Consider the following 27,723-nt stretch of genomic DNA (forward strand, 5'->3'; position numbering starts at 1 on the left):
TGTACACAATATTTATTGAAATTTCAAAAACATATTTATGAAAATGTAAACGGCAAACTAACAACACAATTATAGGATTTATATTATTTTGCTTTTATTTCTCTTTTGAAGTATTTAAAAAAAAATGATGGTAGTACATAAAATTTTAACTGAAAAAGTGTAGCTTATTCTTTAAAAAATTAATTATGAGGAAAAAAACAAAATCCCACAAATATGGTATGCGCGCATATGTATATAATGTAAGTACATATAGACGCGCTTATATACACATAATATATATACCTTTTATTTACAACAAAAATAATAAAAACGAACTTATAAATATTCTAAAAATAACAATATGCTAAACATTTCCTAAGCATGTCTGAAAAACTGACTTGAATATTTTTTTAATCTCCGATGTGGCATGTACAAATGGATATTCCCAAATTTTGAATCTATAAAAAAAAGGTATTATATTAATATGTAAATAATGTGTATTTTAGTATATACATTATATACATGCTTATTTATGTATATCCTCTTTTTGTTTGTGTAAAAAATAAATATTCTCTTACTTTTTATTTTTGATTAATTCAATAAATGTAATTAATAATCCCCATGGATGTGGCCTATGAGCTAAAATTCTTTCCAGCAAAACCCGAATTATTTGTTCTTTAATAACGATATCATTTGAATATGAAAATAAAAACAAAATGAGACATGAAAAATAATGGGTATGCGAATTAGGATATCTAATATGATTAACTATATTCAATAATAATAAGTATCTTCCTTCCATATCTAATTCTTTTAATAAAAACAAAAATAATGTATAAGCAAGATTTTTTTTGATAATAGTAATTTCTATTGTGCCATCATTATCTTCTTTATTATTTACACTATTTTGTTTTAACACTTTAGTATTTGTTTTATCACAATTTGAAAATGATGAAATTTCATTTTCTATATTATTTTCTTGCACAAGATCTACATATTTGTTAGGCAAATTATTATTTTGTTCTCCATTTCTTTGATTTTCTTGATTTGGTTGTTTTTCATCTCCTTCTTTTATGTCTTTTCGTTTTAAAATTTCTCCTTGATAATTTAATACAATTTTTTGTATAATATCCCGATCCCTTGAAAGGGTTTTATTTTCTTCCTTTGTGTTATTAGAGGTATCATTTTTAGGCTTAATTAAAAGTATAGGGTCCGAATTGCTGTTAAAACTAAAGAGATTGTTTGTCTTAGCTTTGCAAATAAACGCTCCCACATATAATGTTAATGAATTCATAATATCCATATCATATTTAACAAAATGTTGATAAATTTTATTTTTTGGTAAATATAATTTATTTTTAATTTGTAAAAGTAATGAGTATTTTTTTTTATTAAAATAGTCATCAATTAATTGTTTAAAATTATTTTTAAATAATGGAAAAATGATATTTGTTAAGATTTTAGGAACTAATTTAATTTCTTGTAATAAATCCATTTTAATATTTGACATGAATGGGTCAGGTAATTTTATATTTCTTGGAAATGCTGAAAGGACTATATTTCTTAATTGAATGCAATTAATTGGAAATAGACTACAAAATGTTACATAATAACTACATAAAAATTCTGGAAAATCGTGGAGCAATACTAAAAGTATTCTTACAGTTCCTATATATAATGATTCAATGGCTTTAGATATTTGTAATTTTTTTAAACAATATTTTAAAAATGTAAAAAGTGCAACTAATAAATTTTTGTATATTCCCCATCCACATATATTTGATAATAAAATTGGCATAAAATGTTTAGAAGATATAAGTTCTAGCCATGAAAAGGAAAAAGATGGAACTCGTATTGGAGATAATATATCAAAACAATTCGAAAAACAATTTAAATATATCAGCTTATCATTTGATTGTACTGTAGCAACATTGTTAGGAATAATTGACACTGTAAATGCTTCATTTATGTCATTTAATAAACAGTGTAATAATCTAAAATAAGGTCTTTGATTAAATTTTCTTTTTTCAATTTCACATCTTTTATGTATAATCATACATAATGAATTCAAAACTTTTTGTAAAACAATAATTGGTGATATTCCTTTTATATCTTCAACTAATTGTAGAATAATTACAATCATTTTAGACCACGAATCAATATAATTATAATTTAATAATTCGCTATTATTTTTTAATTCTTTCATTTCAATATTATTTTTTAAAGTTTCAATTTTGTTATCATTATCTATTTGAGATACATTATTTGCTTCATAATTTTCATTTTGGCTTTCTTCAACTTGTTTTTTTCCTTTTTTATCGTTTTCCTTTTCTGTTTGATGTAGTTTCTGATTTGTTAACTCATCTTTGATAACATCATCTTTTTGCAAATTATATAAAGCTATATTTACCGATATATTAATAGTGTGTGTAAAAAAACAGTCAGTCATTTTATCCATGTTTAAAAATTCAAATTTTATTAATTTTTGTATATATTTGATGCATTTCGATTTATATTGTTGTTTCAAAATATCGGGGGTATTGCTAGGTGCATTCATTTTAGAAATATTTAAGTAATTTTTATATATAAAATACCACTCAGCAAATAAGCATGCAATAATCATTCCCTTTTCTTTATTTATATTTGGAGGTGATGGTAAATATTTGCATTTAATTGGTTTATCATTAAATATATCTGTAATATAATAAGCCTTTTTATTAATGTAATTTTCATTTATATTCATTTTTTTTATATTTATAAAATTATTTAACAAGTTGTTTTTCTCTGTGACTGGTATTTTTATATCTATTTCTTTATTTGTTTCTAAATTTGTAGATTTATGTTCGACCGATATAGTACTTATATTTGATGCACTAGAAGAATTGGAGTCTGATGAGTAAGACGATTTGCTAACATCAGTTTCATTTGTGTATCCATTTTTTTTTGAATTATTTTTTGAGTCTAAAGCAATGGAACAAACTGATAATGATGAGTTTTCTGATGAATTTCTTGATTTTTCCGATTTATTTGAATATAGAGAAGTGCATGTTACATCTGAACCCGTTTCAGAAGAATTATATCCTTCTTCTTTTTCTTTATAAATATTACATTGTGTATTTTCACAATATTCCGAAACAATGACATTATTGTTACATTCATTATTATTTGTATTTTGCTCACTTTTGGATTTAAAATTGTGTTTTTCATTTTGTTCTAGATCACATTTTAAATGATTATCAGAATATTGTTCATTGTTGAAAGTATTGGATGTATGATTTTTTATTCCATTTTTTTCATCTGCATTTATTTTTATAATTTCTTTTTCTAATATATCTTCAGTACTAAAATTTTTATTATTTTCATAATTTAACTTTTCTAACAAAAACACAACATATTCATCTATATTAGTATAATCACATTGCGTATTTACATCATTTTGTAGTTTAGTGCATATATTATTTCTCTTTTTAACTTCTTTATCACCATCTTCATCTTTTTTAATAGTATTTTTCTCCATTTTTCGACTATTAATTTTATTTGATTCCTTTGCTTTCGATTCGCCTAAATATTCAGTAACAGTCTTTAATACTTTGATAGTTTCTAATGTTTTATTTTTTCTAATTTTTTTAATTCCTTTAATTATTTGCTTGGCCTTTTTTCTTATAGTAATTAATACATTTTTTTTATCCTTATTAATATTCTCACTATTATTAGATAACAAATTATAAATTTTTGCAATCTGTTTAATTGAGTTTTTTAAATTATCAGAATTTATATACTTCTTTTCAATTACCATAAGATATATTAATTCAGTACAAAATTTAATAGCATTGGTATTGTTTAAATTGTTTAAATGATTTCTCATATTTTTATCTAAACGTTTCAAATTAATAATATTATATCTAATGAAATAAGAAATGCTATTTATATTTTGATAAGGAGAACTTAATATATAGGAAGTAATTAATTGTTTTAATTCTCTACTTTTTATGCACATTAATTCGAGTATACATAATTGGATTTCTATAAGAATATCAGTTTCATTATATGTTATATTCATCTGATTAGTTTTATTTTGATTGTTTTTTGTATCACTATCATTAGTTGGAAATATATCATGTCCTTGTTCATGAAATGTTTTTTTTTCTTCCTTCACATTTGCAATATTATTGTTTATTATATATTTATTTTTTAGCATTTCTTGTATGGATCTATACAATTTTGTTCCTATAATTTTATATGTATCACTTTGATTTTCCGAATTTTCACATATATAAATAATAATTTTGCATAATTTAAAAATTTCATGATCAGTTGACAAGGAAGTAATAAATAAAAGTGGTGTTATATCTGTGTAAATATTTTTTTCAAATTTAAAAAATGGTGTTTTTATATTACAATAACCACTATATATATTTGACGTAGATATAATAGGAGGGAAAATAATCAAATATTTAATATAATCCTTAATATTAATCATACAAAATTCGAAAAGAGATATAATATTTTTTGTATTTATTTTTTCTTTATTTTCTTTTAAAAATATTTCTGAAATAAAAAATAAATATTTTTTTTTGAACAATAAGTCTATGTTGTTAATTTTTTTCAAACACATGTTTACTTTGTCTGTGCAATCTGATGAAATCGATGTGAGTATTTTGGAATTATTAATTTGTTCTCCATCAATATAATAATTATTATTAAGATCGTTGTTATCATTTCCTCTATTTATATGCGTAATACCATAGTTTGTAACATTGGTCTTATTTTCATTTTCTTTTTCATTTTTTTCTGAATCTTTGTTTACATTCATTATCACATTTCTGGTGGTATCGTAATTATTTAAAACGTCACTGTTAAATGTTGTCATATTATGCTCGTTATTTAAATCTACAGTTTTGGTATCATTTATATTCCCATTTAACGAGGAACAATCCATTTTAATATTATTCATATAAGGTGGAATAGGAGATGAGGTACCTATATTAAAACAAGCAAAATTATTACCATTATTATTATTTCCATTATTATTATTTCCGTTATTATTATTTCCATTACTATTGGGACTATAATATATAGTATTAGTAGAGTTATTTTTAGAATTAACATTTTTCATGTATTCCACAAAATTGTTATTTATACAATTTTGGAAATTATTTTCTTTATTAATAATAGCAATATTATTATGATCGTAATTTATATTATACTCATTAAACTGTTCATGTATTAACATACAGTTTATGTTGTTATGATTACATACATTTTTATTTATATTGGTGTTAATATTAATAGATAACTTACTTTCGAAGTTTGGATTTAATGGAATGTTAGAAAATTGGGGAAAGGAAATTTCACTATCATTATTAGACGGGTGCATATTTCCATTTTTTAAGTCTTCTAAATTTTGAGCAGCTTGGAAAATAGTATTAGTAGAAATTTTTGGTAAATGATGGGTATAACCATTTTCGTATTTTTGGTTGGAGTTTTGAGAATATAAATTTTCTGTATTTTCTGAAAAATTATTTGTACCGTTTTCAATATAATTCCGTGGGTAATTTCCCGAATAGTTTGGTGGATATTGGTCGCCATAAGTATAAAGGCCAGAATTACCATCATTATTAATAATTTGCATGTTCACATACCTATTATTCGTATTAAAATTATTATCAGAATTATTACAATTATATTTGTTAGTTGAGTTTTTATATATATAATGACAATTAGAAGAGTAATATAAGTTTAGGTTGTTCATATAATTAGCATTATTATTTATAGCGATATTTGTAATGTCGCTAGTAGGAATTTTAGCAGTGTCGCCATCAGCGCTACTGTTAAGATTATTTAGATTTACATTATTCATAGCATTACTATTCAGAATATTTAAATTATTTATATTGCTATTCAAATTACCTAAGTGAAAATTTACATTTTCTTTCGAGTTATTATTCTTACAAGGGATAAACTTAACTCCTTCATTGTTTTTGTAACCGATATTTGAAGCACCTTTTTGTTGATGCATATTATTATTTCCAACATCCTTAGTTCCTGCAATATTACTGTTAATATCTTCTTCTATTATGCCTTTTTCGTTATAATATGATTCCTCTGAATATCTGTTTTTTTTCATTTCATTATCACATTTAGAATCTTCTTGTCTATTGTGGTTGTTTAAGGTTTCCTTGTTGTATTCATTTTCTGACAATTTATAATCTCCATGTTTTGAATTTCTTCCATCTAATGTATGTTGCATAATTCCATATTTTTTGTTATTATAAAAATTATTTATGTTACCATCATCATTGAGCATACCTTTTGTGGCTTTTCCATTTCGATTAGTTGTGTTACCCTCATTTGAAATTCTTTCTTGTTCGTGTACATTATTAGTCACTGAAAATAATTTTTGTTGTAAACTTTTAGCATTTTTTAAATTCATAAAATTTTTATATACTTGGATGTGCTTCAAAGTTATATTATGGGCTTTTAAAAAAACAGGTAAAGTGTTATAATATTTATTTGATGTATTATCTTTTATATTTAATTTATGTATACGTGCATATTTTCTAGACGCATAAACAGGTTTCATAATTTCTTCTATTTCTATAGATGATTTCTCAATAGCTATTTGCTCAATTATTAAATATATTAAATTGATATTATCGTTAATTAAAATTTTTATGATATCATCAATAGCGATTGTGTTATTTCTTTCAGGAATATTTTGTTCAAATGCATTTCTTAAATTTTGTATTAATACATTTTTCAAAGGTTTTTTGCATGAAACTAAAGCAAGAGAAGAAGTTATACTTGTTGCCATTAATAATGATGCTTTTTGTATAATTGTTTCTTTTTGTTCATTTAAAAAATCTTTTTTTACTAATTCTCTAGTTGTTATACACCCTATCAAAACAAATCTATCAACAATTGAAGATACAATTTCTTTAATAGCCGAATCAAATGCTAAATATATTAATGCCTTATATTTAAAATTTAATTTTAGTATTGAAATGGAAGGTGATAAAACTATATTTTTTTTTAAAATATTTGATATCTCGTCAAATATAATTTCATTAAATTTATTTGTATTATTATTACTACCGTTATTATTAATACTGTTATTAGTTGTGTTATCTTTATATGAAATATTTGCTTGGTTTTCCATATTCATATCTACTCCTGGATAACCAGAATATGAAGAATCCATCATGTTATTATTATTATTATTTCCAGTAATAAGCCCATCATTCAAATTATTTTTGTTAGTACTATTAGAAGCGTGCATAATGTTATTATTCATATAATCAGCCATTTTCATTTTATCTACAGTATTTGGTAACATGTTTTTTATTTTCATATTATTTATCAATTGAGAAGAATAAGAATCTCTTTTATTGTTATTATCATATATTTCAGGTTTAATTCCAACATTTCCATCTTTTATATCTGAACTTTTAAATCGTTGATGTTCAAGTTTATTATTGTTTAATAAAAGTTTATTTTTATTTAAAGTATAATTTGGATTTTTGGAAGAATTATCTTTAAATTCAAATTCAATCATCTTCTCTTTTTTCTTAGCATTGTATTTTAAATCTTTCATAAGAATATCATCATTATTTCCATTATTGTTTATGTTATTCATATTTTTATTTCCTATATGTTCACCACTCATTGAGTGCATATATTCCATATTTTTATTATACATATTATTATATAGATCATTTTCATTTGCATACATATCTATGTTATTTCCAAACATTGGATTATAGGTTGGTTGTTCATTATTCATATAATTGTACATTGACATTGTATGAGAATCTTTTCCAATATTATTGACTTTACCAGCATTAGCCCCGGTTATGTTTCTTTGTGAGGCGTTATTTTTTAAAACTAGTTCACTAGTCATGCTACTTTTATAAATTTGTTTATTATAAGTAAGGTTATTATCCATATTTTTGAAATTTTTCGATAATGATTGCATCAAATTTGAATCTTCAAAATTGTTCTTATTATTAGCACTAACTTCACTATCAGTAATGTTATTTCCATCATTTATCATCACAAAATCACCTAATAAATTAAAAACAAAATTATATGTATTATTATTATTACTATTTATAACATTGAGATTGCTCATTTGAGCTAAACTATTCACCATATACATTCTATTCTCAATATTTATAAAAGTTTTTTTTTTTGTGTTATCATTTTTTTTACCTTTATTTAATAGATTTGCACTAAGATGTTTTCTATTGTACAAATCGTTAGTGTTACTGTTACTAGTTGTTGAAATAGCTGCTGTAGATGTTGCTTCTGATCCCATAATATGTCCATTATGAGTATTGATCATGTTGTTATATCTTAAATCTTTGTTAATCAAATAGTTAGCTGATGATGCATCTCCTAATCCTATTGGTCTATTTGTTCTATTATCATTATTTATAAAATTGTCATTTGGATAAAAGTTTGCACCACTATTATATGTTTTGTTATATATATGACGAATTTCACTAGTATTGGCAAAATGTCGACCCCCATTATCATTTACATATCCCATATTAACATTAGTATTAGAATTGTTGTCATTATAATTATTTCTCACAAACAAATCATTTGAATTAATTGGCATATTTCTACATTTGATAATATTACATTTGTTATAATAATCAAATACATTAATTTTTAAATAATTGAATAAAATTTCGATTTCAAAAATAAGAATTGTTTTTAGTGATTGAGCTTCATGTAATTCTCCTAATAAATTTAATATTCCTATTGTCCATGGATTAGGAGGTTTAAATATTTTAGAATTTTTTATGCTTTCTAAAATTTTACAAACAGCTGGAAAAGTAACTATTAAATATCCATTATCATATGAATATAAAATTAATTGTTTAATATTCATATATTTTGATATTAATGGTTTATTTCTACCAATTGTTATTATTCCTATCCATGCTCCCAAGTTTTTTAATAATAATCTATATGTTGATGAATCTTTTGTTATTTCAATAAAATTTAATAAAGTATTAAATATATCACAAGATAATTGTATAATATAATCAAATATTTTATCTATATTTATTGCATTTAAAAGATGTAAATATATTAACATATCTTCAGATGTTTTTTTTTTTATAACAATTTTTAATAAATTAAAAAAAAATATATCTCTTCTTATCATTACATCATCTTCAATTTTTATTTCTTCATATCTATCATTAATTCCTGTTATATACTTACTATTATTATTTTCATCATTTCCTTCATCATCACTATCCTCAACATTTTCATTTAAATATTCATATGTACTGCTTCCACTATGGCAAGAAATATTTTCATTTCTTTCATTATTTTCTGTATTATCATTTTCTACATTCTCATTAATATTTTCACTTGCATTATTGTCTAATATTTTTTGTTCTTGATAATTTTTTATTTCCTTATTATATACACCATCTATTTTATTTTCTTCAAAAAATTCATCTTCTCTTTTAATATTTTCAAGTGAATTTCCGTTTTGGGTTTCTCCCTTTTCATCATCATTATTATTTTTATTATTATTGCTAATTGTTTCATCTTTATCGAAACCATTTTTCTTATTTTCTATATTTTCTTCTATTCCCTTTTTATTGTTTTCACCCACATTATCATCCTTAGTACATGATGAGTTAGGGTCACATTTCGGATCATCATCTTTCAATACTGATTGTCCATTATCAGTATTGTTTTTATTTCCTGTTTTTTTATCAAATTCTTTTTTATTTTCCATTTCATTAACTTCTTTAGAAGTATCTTCACTAATTGCTGTAAGTTCGTTAGCGTTTGTGCTGTTTTTTTCATTTTTTTTACTTTTTGATTTTTTTTCTTTTTGTTCGAGCTCATTGCTTTTGTTCATTTCATTATTATTATTTTCTTCTTTGTTTCCTTTTGAATCTGAACTATTATTTGTATTTGTTTTTTCTTTCTTATCATCTATAGTATCTTTGACATTTTTCTCATCACATTCTTTTATTATTTCTTCGCCGTTTATTTTAGTATCTTCATTTTTGGTATCATTACTTATTTTAACGTTGGATGTCTTATTTGTTTCCTTTTTATTTTTTTCAGTTTCATGTTTTTCCTGTTTGTTAGTCTTCTTTTTATTTAATATTAATTTTTTCAGTTGCTTGCCTTTCCCTTTAATATTATCTGGATTAATATCTTTCAAAACAGCGGCTAATTTTTTCATAAATCTTTTAGTAATCGTTTTTTCTATTAGATGTTTTTTATCAGCAAATATTTCATTAAAAGCAATATTTAACAAATTTAATGTATTAGCTTCATTATAATTTAAACTATCTTCTAAATTTGGATTTATTTGATTTTTATTTTCATTTTTTTCTTGTATTATATTCATATTAATTTTATTATTGATTACATCATTTTTTATTATATTATCTTTATTATATAACCAATAACTTTTTAATGTATTATTAAAATTGTTATTATTTTCAGACTTATTTAATTCGTGCATATCCATTTTTGCATAACTATTTTGAAATATATTTTCTTCTTCATATTTATCATCAATAGTTCTATTTATATAAGGCATATTATTTTTTTTATATTCAATAAATTTATTTATATTTCCATTATTATTCAAGTATATTTTTTCTTCATGTTCTGGATAATATGAACTATTAGCATTTTGTATAGGATTATTGTTATTATTATAATATTGATAGTATTCCTTTATATCTGTATTATTTTTAATATTATTCATTGGATATATCATAGATTCATGTAAATTGTTATTATCATTATTATTATTGTATATGTTTCCATTGTATATATTATTATATGTACTAGCATTATGTGAATTTATATTAGGATTCATATTTTTACTATTTTTATTACTATTATCAATAATAATATCTGTATCATGTTTTTTATTATTGATATTTGAAAATTCTTCAGAGGAAAGCCCATAATAAGCCATAAAATTATTATGTATATCACATTCCATATTATTTATCATATTATTCATATCATTTAAATCTTTTAATCCATTTATATTATTTATATTATGCATTACATTCATATTATTAAAAACTTTTACATCAAAATTATTTCCATTAAAATGGTTAATTTCTTCATCCATATGAACTATATTATCATTGTTATCAAAAGTATCCATGTGATTTATATGCATTTTATTATTCATATTATTACATAATTCGTTCATTTTTTTTATAGACATGCCATTAAAATTCATTCCAACATTTGTTTTTCCAATAGCATTATTTATACATACTTCATTATTATTTTCATACATTTCCATATGTACATTATTATTATTATAAAGTGCGTTATTATTATTAGTAATTTTGTTTATATTTTCTCTGTTTAAATTATTTGTATTGTTTCGCATATTCGAGCCGATTTTCAAGTTCATCAAATCTTTGGCATTGTTATTATTATTACCACTATTATTGGCGCTATTGTTTTTTTTTTTTTTATCTCCTCGAATCATAACATTTTCTTTTGCCTTTTCATCGGAATTTCTATCTAAATGACTATTTTTATGACCATTTTTCCCACTATTTTTATTGTTATTTTTGTTATTTTTATTATTTTTGTTGTTTCGATTTTTTCCCTTTTCATTTCCTTTATTATTTTTACCACCTCCTTTATTTTCATCATCATCATTATTATTGTCTTTATTATCATCCTTATTATTATTGTTATTATTGTGGCCATCTCCCCCATTATTTCCATTACTATTATTGCTACTTTTGTTATTATCATTTTGGTTGTTAATTGGATTCCCGCCAGTGTTCGAGCGTTTACCTCCTCCCTTATTGCTTCCTTTATTATTATAATTGTTATTAATATTATTTGACTTGTTATTATTATTATTATTATCATGTTGTTTAAGAGATGTTTCTTCTTTAGAATTATTAAGTTGCAGTTTTTCTCCTTCAAAAAATAATGGATCCTTATTTTCATGAATGGAATTATTTGCCTTAGATTTGGCATTCATATCAGTATTTAAGTTCGCGTCACTATTACTTTTTACATTATTGCTTTTATTTATATCATTTAAATTATCAATAGTAATTTTGTTGGTATTAATTGGCTTATTGTTAGGTATATCTACAAGCTTACCATTATTTTTATAAGAATAATTATCACATTTAGCTGATTCTAAATGGGTTTTCAACCCTTTCTCATTATTATTACTATCATTTATTTGGTTATAATTGGCTATATTATTATTGCAATTAAAATTATCAAAATTATTATTATTAGTGTTGTTATTACTATCCCTTTGGTTTTCATTATTTGAATCAGCGGGTGGTTGCTTCCCTTGATTGTTTTTTATATATGAATTTGTTTTAATCATATTTTGTTTTGGTAATTTATCAGTATTTCGAAATTCTGTGTCTTCATTTTTTATAAAATATTGATTATCATAATTATGATTTTTGTCATTTTGTTCCATATTTATTGACCCATTTTTAATATCGTTATTTTTATTTTTCATGTTCTTTTGTATCGAAGTTTGATTTTCGGAAATATCAAATTCGTTATTAACATTTGGTGAATCACTGTTATTCATTATATTTTTATTTAAATGGTCATCATTGTTGCTATTAGCATTATTTCCATGGGTATTCGAATTTAATATATTACTATTGTCAGAATAGCATTGATTTTTATCATCATTATTTTTTACATGACCTCCAATATTTTTATGTATTTTATTCACAGAATTATTATTATCATTATTATGAATATTATTGTTGTTACTATTTTGGCTTGCGATATTATTATCAGCTATCCAATCATCCATATTACTGTTAACACTTTTATTACTATTAGTCGATGCCCTTAAATCATCACTAGTATGTTTATTATCTCCTATGTTTTTTTCATTTATATTTATTATACTATCACTATTTTCTGTTTTATTTATATCTTCCTCGTAATATTCATTTCCAGTTTTGGTTGAATTATCATAATCACTCAATGATGATTTGTTTATATTTTCACTACTAGCATTTACATTAGTATTATTTTTTTTTTTAATGAAACTAAAATGCTGTTTTATGCTCATAAAATAATTTCTTTTTTCATGGTAATCCATTCTCATATTTTGATATGTAAAAATTCATATTTACAATTGTACAACGATAAATATATTATATGTACATAAATGCGTTATATCTTCTCTTTTGTTACTTATTTTATTTTTATATAAATCCTATAATTGTGTGTTTTAAAAATATTGTGACATATTTAAAATATATATATACATAACACATACATATACTTATATATATTAAAAAAACATATATACTAAATACGGATTTAACTGTTTAAAAACTTGTTAAAAAAAAATTATAAATAATTATTATATATGCATATATATTGAATACAATTTTTGTTTAAACTATTTATTATATATATATATACATACATAAAAATGAAATAATAAAATATATCAATGAAAAGGAAATAAAAAATAAAAAAATTATCTATGAAAAAATATAATAAGGTTGATTAAAAGAAAAATTTATTCAAATACTCGTTGCGCTATACTGTACGTAATTACATATAAGCTAATATAATATATGGCAAAATAAATATTTACAATATTAATATATATAATATAATATATTATATAATATATTTAATATATATACAAATTTAATGTGTGAATTTCTTTAAAATGGTAAGAGAATATGTTTTCTGGTTATGTTTATTAAGTATATTTATCATATGCACTCATTATATATATATATTATATATATATATATATATAATATATTGGTTCATAGTATAATAATTGTATGTGCATAATATCCATATATACAGTTTGAGAATTCGGCGTTTCTATACCTTTTAAGTCGTATTTTTTTCCATTTTTTCTTTGTATTCATTTATACAATATATTAAATTGGTATGGAAATTTAAGTAAATTCTAGGTTGTTTTTTGGTACATATATATAACTGTTATTGGGGGGGCAAGTTGGAATAAAAAAAATAATAAAGCATTAAAAGAACATATGTTTTTTTCTTTTAACAAGAAAACTTAATTTATAATTTTTTCAACTTAATTGTTTTTTTAAAAAAATAAGTATGCATATAAAAAAAAATAAGAGATGGAAAAAAATTGGTATATAAAAAAATATGATCTTAAACTTAAAAAAATATAAGGGAGCATGCAGTGAAAGGAAAATATGTATATTAGTAAATAAATAATAAAATGGAAATAATAAAAATGGAATATAATATAAATTAAAAGAAAAAATATATTATAAACAAGTATATATAATATGGAAAATCACGATAAAAAAAAAGGCATTCCCTTGAATATGTTATGTATTAAATTAAAAAAAAATACGGGCTTGGAAATTGTAAAACCATATGTATATCTATTTATGTAGACATATTTATACATATTGTTTTAAAAGTATTATATTTTAAGAAAATATGTAAGGACAATGTTGTATTATGCCATTAAAATACCAATACATTTCTTATATGCTTATATTTTAAAGTTATATTGTCTATGTTATTATTAAAAACCATAAGGTAACTAATAATTTTTTTTCAAGGTAGGATTAATAAATTAAAAAAAAATGAGTATTTTGTATTCAATCCTTCCATATTTTTCTTTATCTTTTTGACCAATTTATACATGAATTAATGTACATACATAAAAAGTATATATACAAAACATATGATTGTAAAACGTCAATTAATTTTTTCTAATTGTATTTCTTATTATACTACTTATTTCCAAATGTTTTCAAAAAAAAAGCCTTTTTAAAAAATTAATATAAGGAAAATTATTTACATAAAAAACTACAAAATAAATTTACCAACTACAAAATAAATTTACCAAACTACAAAATAGCAAATAACATAAGGTTTTTTTTTCAAATATAAACACCTAATATATAACATATTTTCTATAAACAAATGTACATAAAAATATAATTATAATGTTATTATATACTTTTTCCCCCTTTCATTATAATATATGTGCTATTTATTTGTATATATACAATACTAATTATATTTTTTTAAAGTATAACGCAATTGAATTTTACCATTTAAGACTTGAATAAGTAAAAGGACAACTCCTAAATAGTGTAACGTTATGAAATATTCGACTCTATACAAATCATAAGTTTATAGTTGAAAATTGTGATAAGTTTGGTTATTAATAGTAAAATTTAGAAACAATAGAGAGAAAATACTGTTTTCATATGTAAATTATAAAGCACGTTTTAAAAAAATTATAGTATTATTTTTTTTAATGTTATATTAAAGTGTATATAAAAAAATTATTAAATATGAAATAAAGTTTTAAAAATATACAAAAACAATGAAAGGAATAGTAAGAATAGACAAATATATATGTATACACATATATATACGAATTTATTGAGTATATATTTAATTTATAAAAACCTCTTTAAATTATTTTGTATGAACACACAAAATAATCATTAAAAAGGAGAAAATATGAAAAAAATATCAAATATTAACGGGATAACAAAATTTTTAGGAATTCAAATCCATATTTTTGGATTTTATCTTCTCCAAAACCTATTAAGTTTAAATTTTTCATATCATCAATAGTTTTCGGAGAATGTAACAATAATAATTTTAAATTTTTTGTAGTAATTAATTTTTCAGGGTCATTCATATTATCCCATTTAGCCATGTTATCTCTACATTCAAACAAACGTTTCAATATATTATTTTCATTATTTTTCTTATTATCAGATACTATAGTTTGTTTATGGTCAATTGGTGTATATTTTTGATCCCTTTTATGTAATAAAGCGTTTCTTGAATCATAGATTTCACTTAATTTTTGAGGGTCATCATTATCCAGACAAATATAGGAATTGTTTTGATTCTTATCATATTTATTATTATCCTCATAAAAAATACTATTTTTATAATTACTATTATTATGGCGGTTGTTATATTCTTGGTAGGAATTATAATTTTTATAATTATCATTATTATCATAGTTGTTTTTTGTATAATACGTTTTTTCACTTGAATTATTTCTTAAAAAATTATTATTCGAGGTATGTTGAAATAAATTTTGATCATTATATATATGTTCATTTTTATTGGGCTTATTATTAATTGTTCCATTTCTCCCATTTTCCAAATAAATATTTCCGTGATTAAAAGAATAAGTTTCTAAAGGATTTAAACTATCAACAAATCTCAATAAATCATTAAGACCTAGATACACATTAGATGGGTGTTTATACTTAATGTTATTTTCTTTTAAATAATTTTGAATATTTATATTATTTGATGGGGTACAATATTTTTGTGGTATGTTATTGTCATTTAATGATTTTATTTGTTCATCAAGATTATTTATTATGTTTACCTTCTTCATTTTTATACTTTTACACGCAAAAAATGTTTTATTCAAAAAATGGATTAAAAATTATATTAATATAAATATATTGCCCCAAAATATAATCATATAATAATATACAACACTATTTGATAAGCTTACAATTATCATACACATTCGTAAAATATAGTATATTTACTAAAAAAATATTGTAATAAATAAAAGTGAGTTTTCTTACAAAAAAATAAAATCAAAAGCATCAAACTTGAATAATAATTCCCATTTTAATATCTGAAAAAATAAAATAAAAAGCATATTATTAAGCATAGTAACATTCCAATATATCATCAAACAAAAACATATCCATAATATATTAAATCTTCATATAAAAAATATAAAATAACTGTACCAACAAAATAAATAAACGAATATAACTTAATTGTTTTTTTTATGAATTATAATATTCTATAGATTATATAAATAAATAATTCATCGAAAGTAAGCATATTGGGTACAATAAATGCATTAAAATATATTCAATTAATAACTCCTAAAGAATTTCATTTATAAATCCCATGATTTGAAAGACTTTTTTATTTTTAGTATTTACTATAAATAAAATTATCATTGGTATTTTTTATAATACTCATCCCCTCCTTACTCGTTTTTCAAAAAGATAATAAATGTGTAAGAGCATGTGTGATTTAATTAGTATTATATATTATAATTGAAGACCTTACATACATATAATGAAAGAATAAAACTGTTCAATAATACATAACAATTTCTTCGATTTCTGGTATTTTACTTTTGTTATGAACAGAAAATATTTTCCATTTTTAAGTTGTATAATTAACATGTTTTTATCTATAAAAATTGAGTCTGTAACCTATAATTTTATATTCACTTTTATGAAACAACATTATTATCCGCAATAGGCATATATTGTATGGAATGACTTATGAGATTTTTTTTTATTTTTTAAATTATTACATATTTATAAGACTATAGTTTTTATGATGTCTTTTAACTATAAATTTATTAATATTCCATGATTTATAAAGTTTATAGCACAAACAAAAAAAGGAAAAGGTGAACAAATAGATAAAAATAAATTAATAATGGATATATGAATTGATATAAAACAGAAAAATTAAATATATGGAAAATAAAAAAGGGGAAATATGAATATAAAAGGGTGTATATGCATATATTAACTAAAATTTAATTAAACATATTTATTTCTTTTTTTTAACAATAAGTTCTGCTACACTATTATTATTGGAGTTATAATTGGGGGATAATTGTTCGTTGTCATATATATAGTTTTTATTGTTTTCATAATTTTCGTTATTGTAATCATTATGATTTGAATAAGGATAATAATATTTATCGAATGAATTTCCTGCATTAGTATTATACTCATTATTTTTTATGTTTTTATGGTATTCATCGTTTCTAAGATATTTGCTATAGCTTTGTTTTTCTTTGGGTATATCATTATTTTTATATTTACAATAATTTTGAATTTCTTCGCTTACATTAAAATTATCATGAATATTGTTGTTATATATGTCAAAGTCATATATATTATTATTAGGAACATCACATTCTTTTTTATAATTTCTATTCCATTCATCTACGTTATTTCGATTATCATATTTTTCTGGATAGACCGAATGTGTTTTTTTCTGGTTTATGTCTTGAAAATCCGCATTTATGATACCTTCATTGATATATATATTAGGGTCATGGTTTATATTGTGTGGAATTGGGTAGGAAATAGGATTAATAATATTTTGATCAGGCTTATAACAAAATTGAGGAACATCGTAAGGTAACGGGACATTAATATAGATATCCTCAGGAGGACCTACAGGTGTAGGTACATAAACTGGTACCTCGATATTAACATCTTCAATTTCTGGAATTTCTCGAATTTTTTCTATTAATTTTATATATGGTTTATGAATAATGCGTTCTTGTTCAATATCAATATATTCTATTGGACCTGGTACATGCCTAATTTTTTCAACATCCCTTATTTTTATTTTTGGAATAATCCTAATTTGTTCAATTGGAATATCTACTATTTTTACATTGTCTACAAATCTGGTTATTTCTCTGGTTTCTGGGACTTCAACAATCTTAGGAGCTTTATGAAAAACGGGGATTTTACTTTTTCTTTCAATCCTTTTTAATTTATATCTTGGAGCTTTACAAAAATGAGAAAATTTAGTCTGCCTATTTCTAAGAGCAGAATTGGAATAAATTATTTCTCCTACATTCCTTCTATAAATTGGATATTTAAAATGATTATCATATGGATTAAATGAATACGCATTTATGGGGTATGGTTTTAATCCCTCGCTATCATAATTGTACCCCATTGTTTTTTTGTAAAATAAATTTCCAGACAATTAATAATTTTTATGAAAAAATGCATATAATAACATGAACTAAAAAAGCAAAAAGGACAAAAGACATAAATTTTGTTTGTGAATGAAGATATATATAATAAATACTTATTTATTTATTTATTTATTTAAAGAAATGGGGAGTAATCCATATGCATGCATATAGAGATTTCCAATATATATTTTTAGCAACTTTTGGTTGTTTTTAAAATGAATTTGTTAATAAATTAGCTATTTTTATTTGTATAAAACTATTGTGTTAAAAAATTGTGAAATAAAACATACTTAAACAAAACTTACAAATTTATATATCAAAAAAAATGTTGTATATATCAAAAATAAAATAGACTGTTAGCATATGATATATATAAGAAATATTCTTATTTATACCATTATAATCCTAAAAATAATTGAAAGCATGTGAGAAATTTTATTTAAGTTTGAGCTATTTATAAAAGTAATAATTTACACGATTTGGAGTTATTAAAATTTCAGTAAAATATCGAAAATTTAAGACTGCCATATTTTTTTTGTGTGTGCAGAGACAAAATATATATAATATTTTTTTAACAACGTTTATATATATAGGATATATATAAGCTTTGAGGTGTTCAATTTTTTTTTTTTTATAACTATTATACCAAATAAGATACAATTTTATTAACATAATATATTATTATTTATTTTTAGTAAAAATTATGAACATAAAATGTAATATGTGATGAAAAAAAAAAAATATTATTAACAAATCAGAACAAAAATGTTCTTAAAATGATAAATATTAATTAGACATAATGTTTTTAAATAACATTTCATTTTTTTATAGCTACTATATATTTTAGCTAGCTAATTATTGTATTAACCATAAGAATTATATTATAAAAGAAAAATACATTTGAAGGGGATAAAATTGTTTATGTCTCTCTCTTCACATTTTCATCAAAATTTTATAATCGTGATCATTTTTAAATGTGAGTTTTATTTATTTGGGAATGTTGCAGATAGTTATTACAAAAAAGGGAAAATATATATACACAAAACAATATTCATATGTTTTTTTTATTTAAAATAAATATTATATGGATAAAAAAAATTATATAATGGCTTAATTTCGTTATATATATACACTAAAAAACATATATTGTTTTATTTGTCTTAATTTTGTTAATATAAGGTCATATTTAATGGGTTACTTTAAATGAAATTCATGCACAATAAAAGTCATATTGTAATATGTCATATACATGTAATGAAAGAATACATAGCTGTTTTGCATAAATGGTAAACATACTATTATAATCTTATATATGGTTCGAAATATGAATATAGGTTCATTCTATTCATTAAAATTATTACCTTGGTGTTTTCATAATAATGTTTTGATAATTAATTTTATAGTTTTTTATTTTTTTTTTTTTAAATACGGTTTAAAAATATGAAACAAATCAAACATTCGATATCATGATCAGTAGTAAATCCATTATATGTAATAATAAAGCTAGTATTGTGATAAAACAAAACGGTTGTTTTTCATTACCAACAATAATAGCGCTATATGATGAAGGTTTATCAAAGTATCATCTTAAAAATAAAATTAAGAATAAGGATATATAAGTTTATTTTCCGTACCATGTACATATCTGTTAAAGTGTAAAATTCAATACAAATATAAATTAAAATATAAAAATTAACCATAATAATGCCTCAGTTGAATAATCTGATAGTTTAAAAAAAGTGTATAAAATATATTTTTTATATATTATTTTTCATGATTGTATACACCTTTCAGAGTATTGATGTTTTATAAATGTGGGTAAACGATCGAAATAAAAAAATATATTTAAATAAAAATAAAATTTTAAACAAATTATTTAGACTTTTATAAATTGATATAAAGGCAGCCAAGAAAATGCGTACACAAGGTTCCTATTTTTTGTATATATTGCATTTAAATTTGCATTAAAATTTGCATTAAAATTTACATTTAATTAATTGTTTATTTATTGCTTTATTTTTTCCGAAGCAAATTAGCAATCGAATAAATATTTGTATTTTTTTTTCATGTTTTGATTAAGTAGTATATCAGGAACTATATATAATTACTATAACAATATTAATAAAAGTAGTAATGGTGATAATATTTCTCTGATTACTTAATTTTTCTTGAACTTACATAATTCTATGTATAAATTTATATGGAAATATAAATAAATATTTATAGAACCTTTGTTAATATTACTTATTGAGTTATACTATTATATATAGTATATTTTTTTTACTAAAGTTTAATAAAATGGAAAATAATAGTATCACTGCAATTCCAAAACCAAATGAGCTAACAGAATCTAAATTAACATATGAGCAAGTTGAAAAAGATAGAGTACAATTAGTTTCCAAGATTGAGGAATTATATCAAGATGTCGTAGAGCACAAGTATCATAAAAAAAAATATATGGATACACTTATTTATTTCGTTTTTTATTATAATTTAAAAATTTAAGTTTGACTTAAAATGAAGTGTTAATTTACTTTTTATCATTAACTATATATTCGATCGATATTGTTACTATATTTGTTTCTAATATCTTCTTTTTTTATTAATATTAAAGGTTAGTATTGGAAGCTTTAGAAAATGTTCCATCAGATAGGCGATGCTATAGGATGGTTGGAGATATCTTAGTTGAAAGGACTGTTGGTGAAATTAAACCAGCTTTGATAGATCATAAAAATAAGGTACATCAATATTGATATAAATAAAATAATTGCATATGTGTTTACCATTTTTAGCTAAAAATATATTTACATAAATCATATATCTTATTTTATTTACTATACAATGAATGTATTATATATATCATTTTCTATAACAAAATTAACAGGTCGAACAAATAATAGCAGAATGCCAAAAAAAACTAGACGAAAAAAATATCGAAGTTTCACAATTTGTGAAAAAGTAATTTGTGCATATATATATTTTTTTCCATAACAAGCTTTATGATAAAAATTTTATTACATATTATATTTTCATGGTTATATATATTTTCCTGATGATAAAACTATATAAGCATGCTAATAATATCTTTAAAAAAATATAATTCATTTTTTAGTGCGAAGTCAGTTAATCCCTCAAATAGTTTAATTACAAATAAATCATAAAATAATAGTGGAATATTTACCGATAAAAAAAAAGAACTTGATAGTATGATATTTTGATGGAAACAATCATTACTATATTCATACTTGTTTTATTTTTGTCCAATTTTATTTTTATTTGTTTTATTGGCTATCACATTAATATGGAATTTATTTTTTTTATTAATGTGAGTTATATATATAAATTTTCTACTAAATTACATTTTTAATTAATTTTTTTTCACAATTTTACATATTTATAAGAATAACATAAGTTAAATATCAAAAATAAAAAACAGTGTTTCGTTACTAAAAGAAAATAGGATATATATAATTAACAAACACTTTGTTGGGTATGCATCAAGCTTTCTTATGAGCTTATGCACACAATAATTATTACACATTTAGAATGTAATAATTGATATAACAAAAAAAAGATAATATATTAGGTGATTCTACTAACTACTACTGATTGTATTCAAAAAAATCAGTAAGCATATTTTGGATTTTTTATTTTATTCCCTTATGTGTATTGCACATAAAGGTGGTACACACATAAATATGTATATATATTTGCCAACAAAAAAAGTTAGTCAAACTTCTGCAACTATCACATCATTTTTGCGTGATTTGACATAATAGTCATGAGATGCATATATAATATAGTTATACTAAAAAATTATACACTTATTTTGGTTATTTTTTTGGCTTTCGTCAATTAGGTTTTATTATAGGAAATGGCAAAATATTTTTTATGGAACTAGAGTTAGTGAGCAACATACATAGTCGATCAATTCCTATGCCCAATCCCCCAGTTGGAGGTAAACCATGAGCTAAGGCTGTTATGTAATCATAATCAATTTCGTGATTTTCATTTTTTGTATGCTTGAATATATATTTTTTTTTAATATCAATATCTTTAGAAGGATTATTTTCATCATTTGTTTCATTTTGATAATTATCCTTATTTGAAATGAAATTACTTTTTTGTTTATTGCAATTTTTATTTTTTAAATAACGTTGTAACCAGAATTTTTTTTCCTGAATTAAAGTGTTAGCTTCTTCTGAGTATCCATTAGCTATTTCCATTTTCCCTATATAAGTTTCAAATCTTTCTGATAATTTTTTATTTTTATTTAAGGTTTTTGATAAAGGTGATGTTTCAGAAGGTAAATGATAAATATGTATAGGATGGTTAGGTAAAAATGGTTCGATTTTTTTTTTAAAAACTTCTTCAACTACTAATCCCCAATTTAATGCACTTTTTTCTTGATCAAATGTGATATTTAAATCTTTCGCTTTTTCATAAGCTTGATCAAAAGAAAGTTTAAGAAAATTTATTGAAGTATATTCCTTTATAATTTTAATAAATGATTTTTTTTCCCATTTATTTTGAAGAATAGAACTATATGGTGATGATATGGAAAATTTTTTGGCAACATTTTTTATTAATTTCTTTGTAAATTTCATCATATATTTATAATTAGCATAAGATTTATAAATTTCGAGCATGGTAAATTCAGGGTTGTGTATAGTACTTAAACCTTCATTACGAAAGCATTTACTTAATTCAAATATTTTTTCTGATATGCCACTTATAATTAATTTTTTCAAAAACAACTCAGGAGCTATTCGCAAATATAAAACTAAATCTAAAGATTTTAAATGTGTTTCAAATGGTTTAGCTGATGCTCCACCTGCTACTAATTGTAACATTGGTGTGTCAACTTCTAGGTATTTTTTTTTTAATAAAAATCGTCTTACTTCTTGAATTATATTAAATCGTGTTATAATTTTTTCTTTTTGTTCATTATTTGTTAAAAAGTCAAGATATCTTTTTCGATATTTATATTCAATATCTTTCATTCCTTTATGCTTATCAGGTAAAGGTAATAAAGCTTTTGTTAATATATATATATTTTTTGTATGTAATGTCAGTTCCCCTCTTAATGATTTTCTTATATATCCCTTTACTGCTACGAAATCTCCAACTTCTATAATTTTTCTAGCAGATATTTCTTGGGTATTTTTGTATTCATCCAATTCTTCATTATGTGGATTTTCATTACTTTTACTATCGTCAGATTGGTCTAAATAATTCTGTAAATTTTCTTCACAATATGATTTTTCCATTTGGTTCTGTTTAGGGTTATTTAAAAGGTTCTTATCTTGGGTTGATATATTAGTTTGATTTAGCATAATATTGTTATCTAAATATATTTGTATCATTCCTACATCATCTTGTATATTTAAAAACATTCCATTATTTCGTTTGGCCATTACTCGCCCATAAACAACATAGACTTGATCAATATAATGTTCTCCATTTTTTAAATGTTCGTATTTTTTTTTTAATTTATCAATTTTTATAGTTCTTTTAATAAATGTTGATGGGTATGAATCAATATTCAAATTTCGAGAAAGAACATTTAGCTTTTTTATTCTTTCAAAATATTCTTTTCCATAATTGTATAAAATAAAAGGTTTTTCCTTTTTGCTGATTTTATATATATTATTTTTTCGTTGTGGCATATAATATTGTTCTTTCAATAATCCATTACTTTTATATTTAAAACATATTACATATTTACACAGACCTGAAAAGAGTGATATTAACAATATTGCTAGAAACTTGTTTCTTTTTTGCATTTTCTTTTTCTTTCAAATGTTTGTTTTTCTCTTTTTATGGCCATTGTGATATTTTTATTACTCGTTAATTTATTTTATAAACTTTTTTTTTCTTTTCTCAGATTAACAGCTATATATTATTTTCTGTATAAAATTATTTCCATTGAATATTTTTCGTTACAAATTATTTTTTTACTTTGGTCAAGTAACTTACATATTTTGTTACTTGCAGTTTCTCATTTGTTGATCTCTCTTATTTTTGCTATAGTTACCTTTATTTTGCAATATTTTATTTTACCATTTTATTTTATCATTTTATTTTACCATTTTATTTTACCATTTTATTTTATCATTTTATTTTACCATTTTATTTTACCATTTTAATTAAATTTATTTACCTCCATACTTAGTGTATGCTACATTTGTAATCCGTTTATATACATACTATATAGTATAAGCACATTTATATGCATATAAAAATAAATATGGCAAAATTAACCATATTTATATATCCAGTTATATTAGAAAAATAAATTTATTTAAATGTATATACATTAAAATAATAGAAATAGGAAAATACGGAATCTTATATTAAATCATTGGCCTAACGCCAGACATAAAAAAGGTATATATCTATTGTATAGATCTAAAAGGAACATAAATATATATATATATATATATATATATATATATATATATATATATATAATATTTTTTTCGCTAATTTTCTCCATATATTTAATACTACAATTATACATGAAACTTTTCTGTATTATATATGTACATTGTTAAAATAATGAAAATCGTATATAACTGTTTTTTAGTTTTCCTCGTAGTTGTGATGCAAAAGGTGTTTCATTTTATGCATAAATATATACGACCATGTGTGTTCATATATTTAATTAATTTAATTTAGTAGCATGAATTTCACAAAGAATTACATCATTTTATTATGTCTACATGATATGTGTAATATTATATATGCAATAAATATTTTACTTATTTTTTTTTTTTTTTTCAATAATATACCAGCTATATGGTGTTTCAAGTAATAGGTTGGAAAAGGAAGAAGGCAATTTTATGAATTTTTTGCCTAGCAATTCTTTATTGTACCCTTTAGATTTTCAACAAAATTGGCAAGCATCAGAGCCAATTCCCGTTACTATTCATTATAACATTCCGTAATAATAATATAAAAAATATACATCATTGTATTTTTTTATTTATATTTCCTTTTTATACATTTTAAAATTAATATAAAAAATGAAATGATTTTTTTTAACAAGATCATATGGACATAAGGATCTACTTATGGCATTAGAAAGCTACACTGATTTGGAAAACTATCAAAAAGAAAGCGTAATAAAATATATACATATAAATGTGTGTATATTTATTTAACTATTTTATTTTTTTGAAAGTATTACTCATTGTTTCTTTCAAATAAAAAATTATTATTTAAAAAAAAAAAAAAAAAAAAAAAAAATGTGTATAATTTTTGTTCTATTTAAAGGAAGAAAATAAAAGAAGGATAATAGAGGAACAAAATAGGCTAGAAGATATTTTGTGGAATAAAATTCAATTAATTAAAGTGAAAGATAAGTAATATACTAAAAATAAAATTTAAATTTTACAATGCACACATGCATATATATATGTATTAAGTATTCGTATGATAAATTTCTATTCATTTGTTCGTTTGTTTCTCTAAACATTTCAGAAAGTTACAACGATCAAAACATTTAAGAACATACAAAGATAAAATATAATGAACCATTTTATGAATAGCCAAAAAATATATATGCAGGACATTCAAAGCACACAAATATACACAAACTTATTGAGTGGTCTATATGAATATATTTATTTATTCACTTTTTAAATAAGTACATTAAATTATGTGCATAATTATTCTATCTATTGTTATTGTTTTGTAGGTTATTAAGATTTTATTTTAATTTTTTTTTTGAGTAACTTATTTTGTAAAATAAGTTAACATATTGTTTCTATAAAAAATTTCACTGTATCCTTGATAAATTCACACCTTCTATATATTTGCTTGTTGTATTAACTTCCTTATTTTATTCTATATATTTTTTTGACGGACCGTTTTGTTATCTTAATTGTTTCTTTCTAATTAGTTTCATATCCGAATTCAGTACATGCACTTCTCTACATATGTATGTGTAATATTTTATTCATCTAAAATTTCTAAAGAAGGGTATATAAGTTCTATGATGAACCGAGGTTGCATGAACGTTTAGAATTTATTTTAAATTTTAGGAAAAATATTTAATAATACAAAAATAAAAAGTACTTTGTTTTAATCATTTAAGTTTCTTTTGTTTGTTATATTCATATTTTTTTTCTGGTGTGTGTTTCATTTTATTTCTTATATGCACATAAATGCACAGGCTTAAGTGAAAAACAAAAGACAAATGATGAGACTATATCAGCCCTAATATATGATATTCTTCTACTACCATCCATTTTAATTCTACATTTAATATAACCTCATTTTTTATAAATAAAAATTAAAAAGCATAATTAATTTTTTATTTATTTTATTTTAAAAAAATATAATAGTAAATTAATTTTAATAAATTATAATAATTATTGTAACGAAAATAATTACAAGATTAAATCTTATTCCAATATATAAATTTATCGAAACATACAACATTAAAAAAAATATAATATCTATATAAAACATTAATTTGTAATATTTTTTGTATAATTTAATACAACTGTTAATAAATTATTACTTTATTTATAAAAATAACAAATAATATTTATATTATATGTTTATTTAAACTTAAAAAATTTGTATTTATACAGTTACACATGCTTACAACATTACTTACATTATAAGACATGTACCTTAGTTATTTCACTAAGAACTTATATTTTTTTTTATTTATTATTACTTTCATAATAAAGTATATATATTTTTATGCTTGTTTTTTTTTATTATTATTTGTAAGAAAAATTAAGCCCTTTTACAAATATAAAGAAATCGATATAAGAGTGTGTATATAGACACATATATATATATGTGAACATTTAACCACTATATAATATCTCAAAATAATAGAATGATTAGACAATCATAAATATAAAATATGATATGTTGTTTTCATTTATTTTATTTCATGAATTCATGAGATTTAAATAATTTACTTATGT

The 27,723-nt window shown here is 21.7% G+C and overlaps 6 protein-coding genes across 6 annotated transcripts; 2 read left to right on the forward strand and 4 right to left on the reverse strand.

Annotated features, from left to right (window-relative positions):
• Positions 1-343: 343 nt before the first annotated feature.
• PY17X_1027900 (NOT family protein, putative) lies at positions 344-13,111 on the reverse strand (the record flags this gene model as incomplete). The annotated part of the gene is made up of 2 exons (XM_022956293.1): positions 344-437; positions 558-13,111. The coding sequence occupies 2 exons, from the start codon at positions 13,109-13,111 to the stop codon at positions 344-346; spliced, it is 12,648 nt and encodes a 4,215-aa protein (XP_022813354.1).
• A 2,403-nt stretch (positions 13,112-15,514) lies between these two features.
• On the reverse strand, positions 15,515-16,399 carry PY17X_1028000 (conserved Plasmodium protein, unknown function; the record flags this gene model as incomplete). The annotated part of the gene is made up of 1 exon (XM_022956294.1): positions 15,515-16,399. The coding sequence occupies one exon, from the start codon at positions 16,397-16,399 to the stop codon at positions 15,515-15,517; it is 885 nt and encodes a 294-aa protein (XP_022813355.1).
• Positions 16,400-17,598: 1,199 nt separating this feature from the next.
• On the reverse strand, positions 17,599-18,750 carry PY17X_1028100 (inner membrane complex protein 1l, putative; the record flags this gene model as incomplete). The annotated part of the gene is made up of 1 exon (XM_724235.2): positions 17,599-18,750. One exon carries the CDS (start codon positions 18,748-18,750, stop codon positions 17,599-17,601), a length of 1,152 nt encoding a protein of 383 aa, XP_729328.2.
• A 2,320-nt stretch (positions 18,751-21,070) lies between these two features.
• PY17X_1028200 (prefoldin subunit 2, putative) lies at positions 21,071-21,933 on the forward strand (the record flags this gene model as incomplete). Its single annotated transcript, XM_022956296.1, has 4 exons — positions 21,071-21,210; positions 21,387-21,510; positions 21,657-21,730; positions 21,885-21,933. 4 exons carry the CDS (start codon positions 21,071-21,073, stop codon positions 21,931-21,933), a joined length of 387 nt encoding a protein of 128 aa, XP_022813356.1.
• Positions 21,934-22,623: 690 nt separating this feature from the next.
• Positions 22,624-24,558, reverse strand: PY17X_1028300 (lysine--tRNA ligase, putative; the record flags this gene model as incomplete). The annotated part of the gene is made up of 1 exon (XM_721053.1): positions 22,624-24,558. One exon carries the CDS (start codon positions 24,556-24,558, stop codon positions 22,624-22,626), a length of 1,935 nt encoding a protein of 644 aa, XP_726146.1.
• A 757-nt stretch (positions 24,559-25,315) lies between these two features.
• On the forward strand, positions 25,316-26,306 carry PY17X_1028400 (conserved protein, unknown function; the record flags this gene model as incomplete). The annotated part of the gene is made up of 5 exons (XM_022956297.1): positions 25,316-25,387; positions 25,570-25,718; positions 25,824-25,896; positions 26,051-26,139; positions 26,258-26,306. The coding sequence occupies 5 exons, from the start codon at positions 25,316-25,318 to the stop codon at positions 26,304-26,306; spliced, it is 432 nt and encodes a 143-aa protein (XP_022813357.1).
• Positions 26,307-27,723: the final 1,417 nt, after the last annotated feature.

This window comes from Plasmodium yoelii, assembly GCF_900002385.2.
Source record: "Plasmodium yoelii strain 17X genome assembly, chromosome: 10".
Classification (NCBI taxonomy): Eukaryota; Apicomplexa; class Aconoidasida; order Haemosporida; family Plasmodiidae; genus Plasmodium; species Plasmodium yoelii.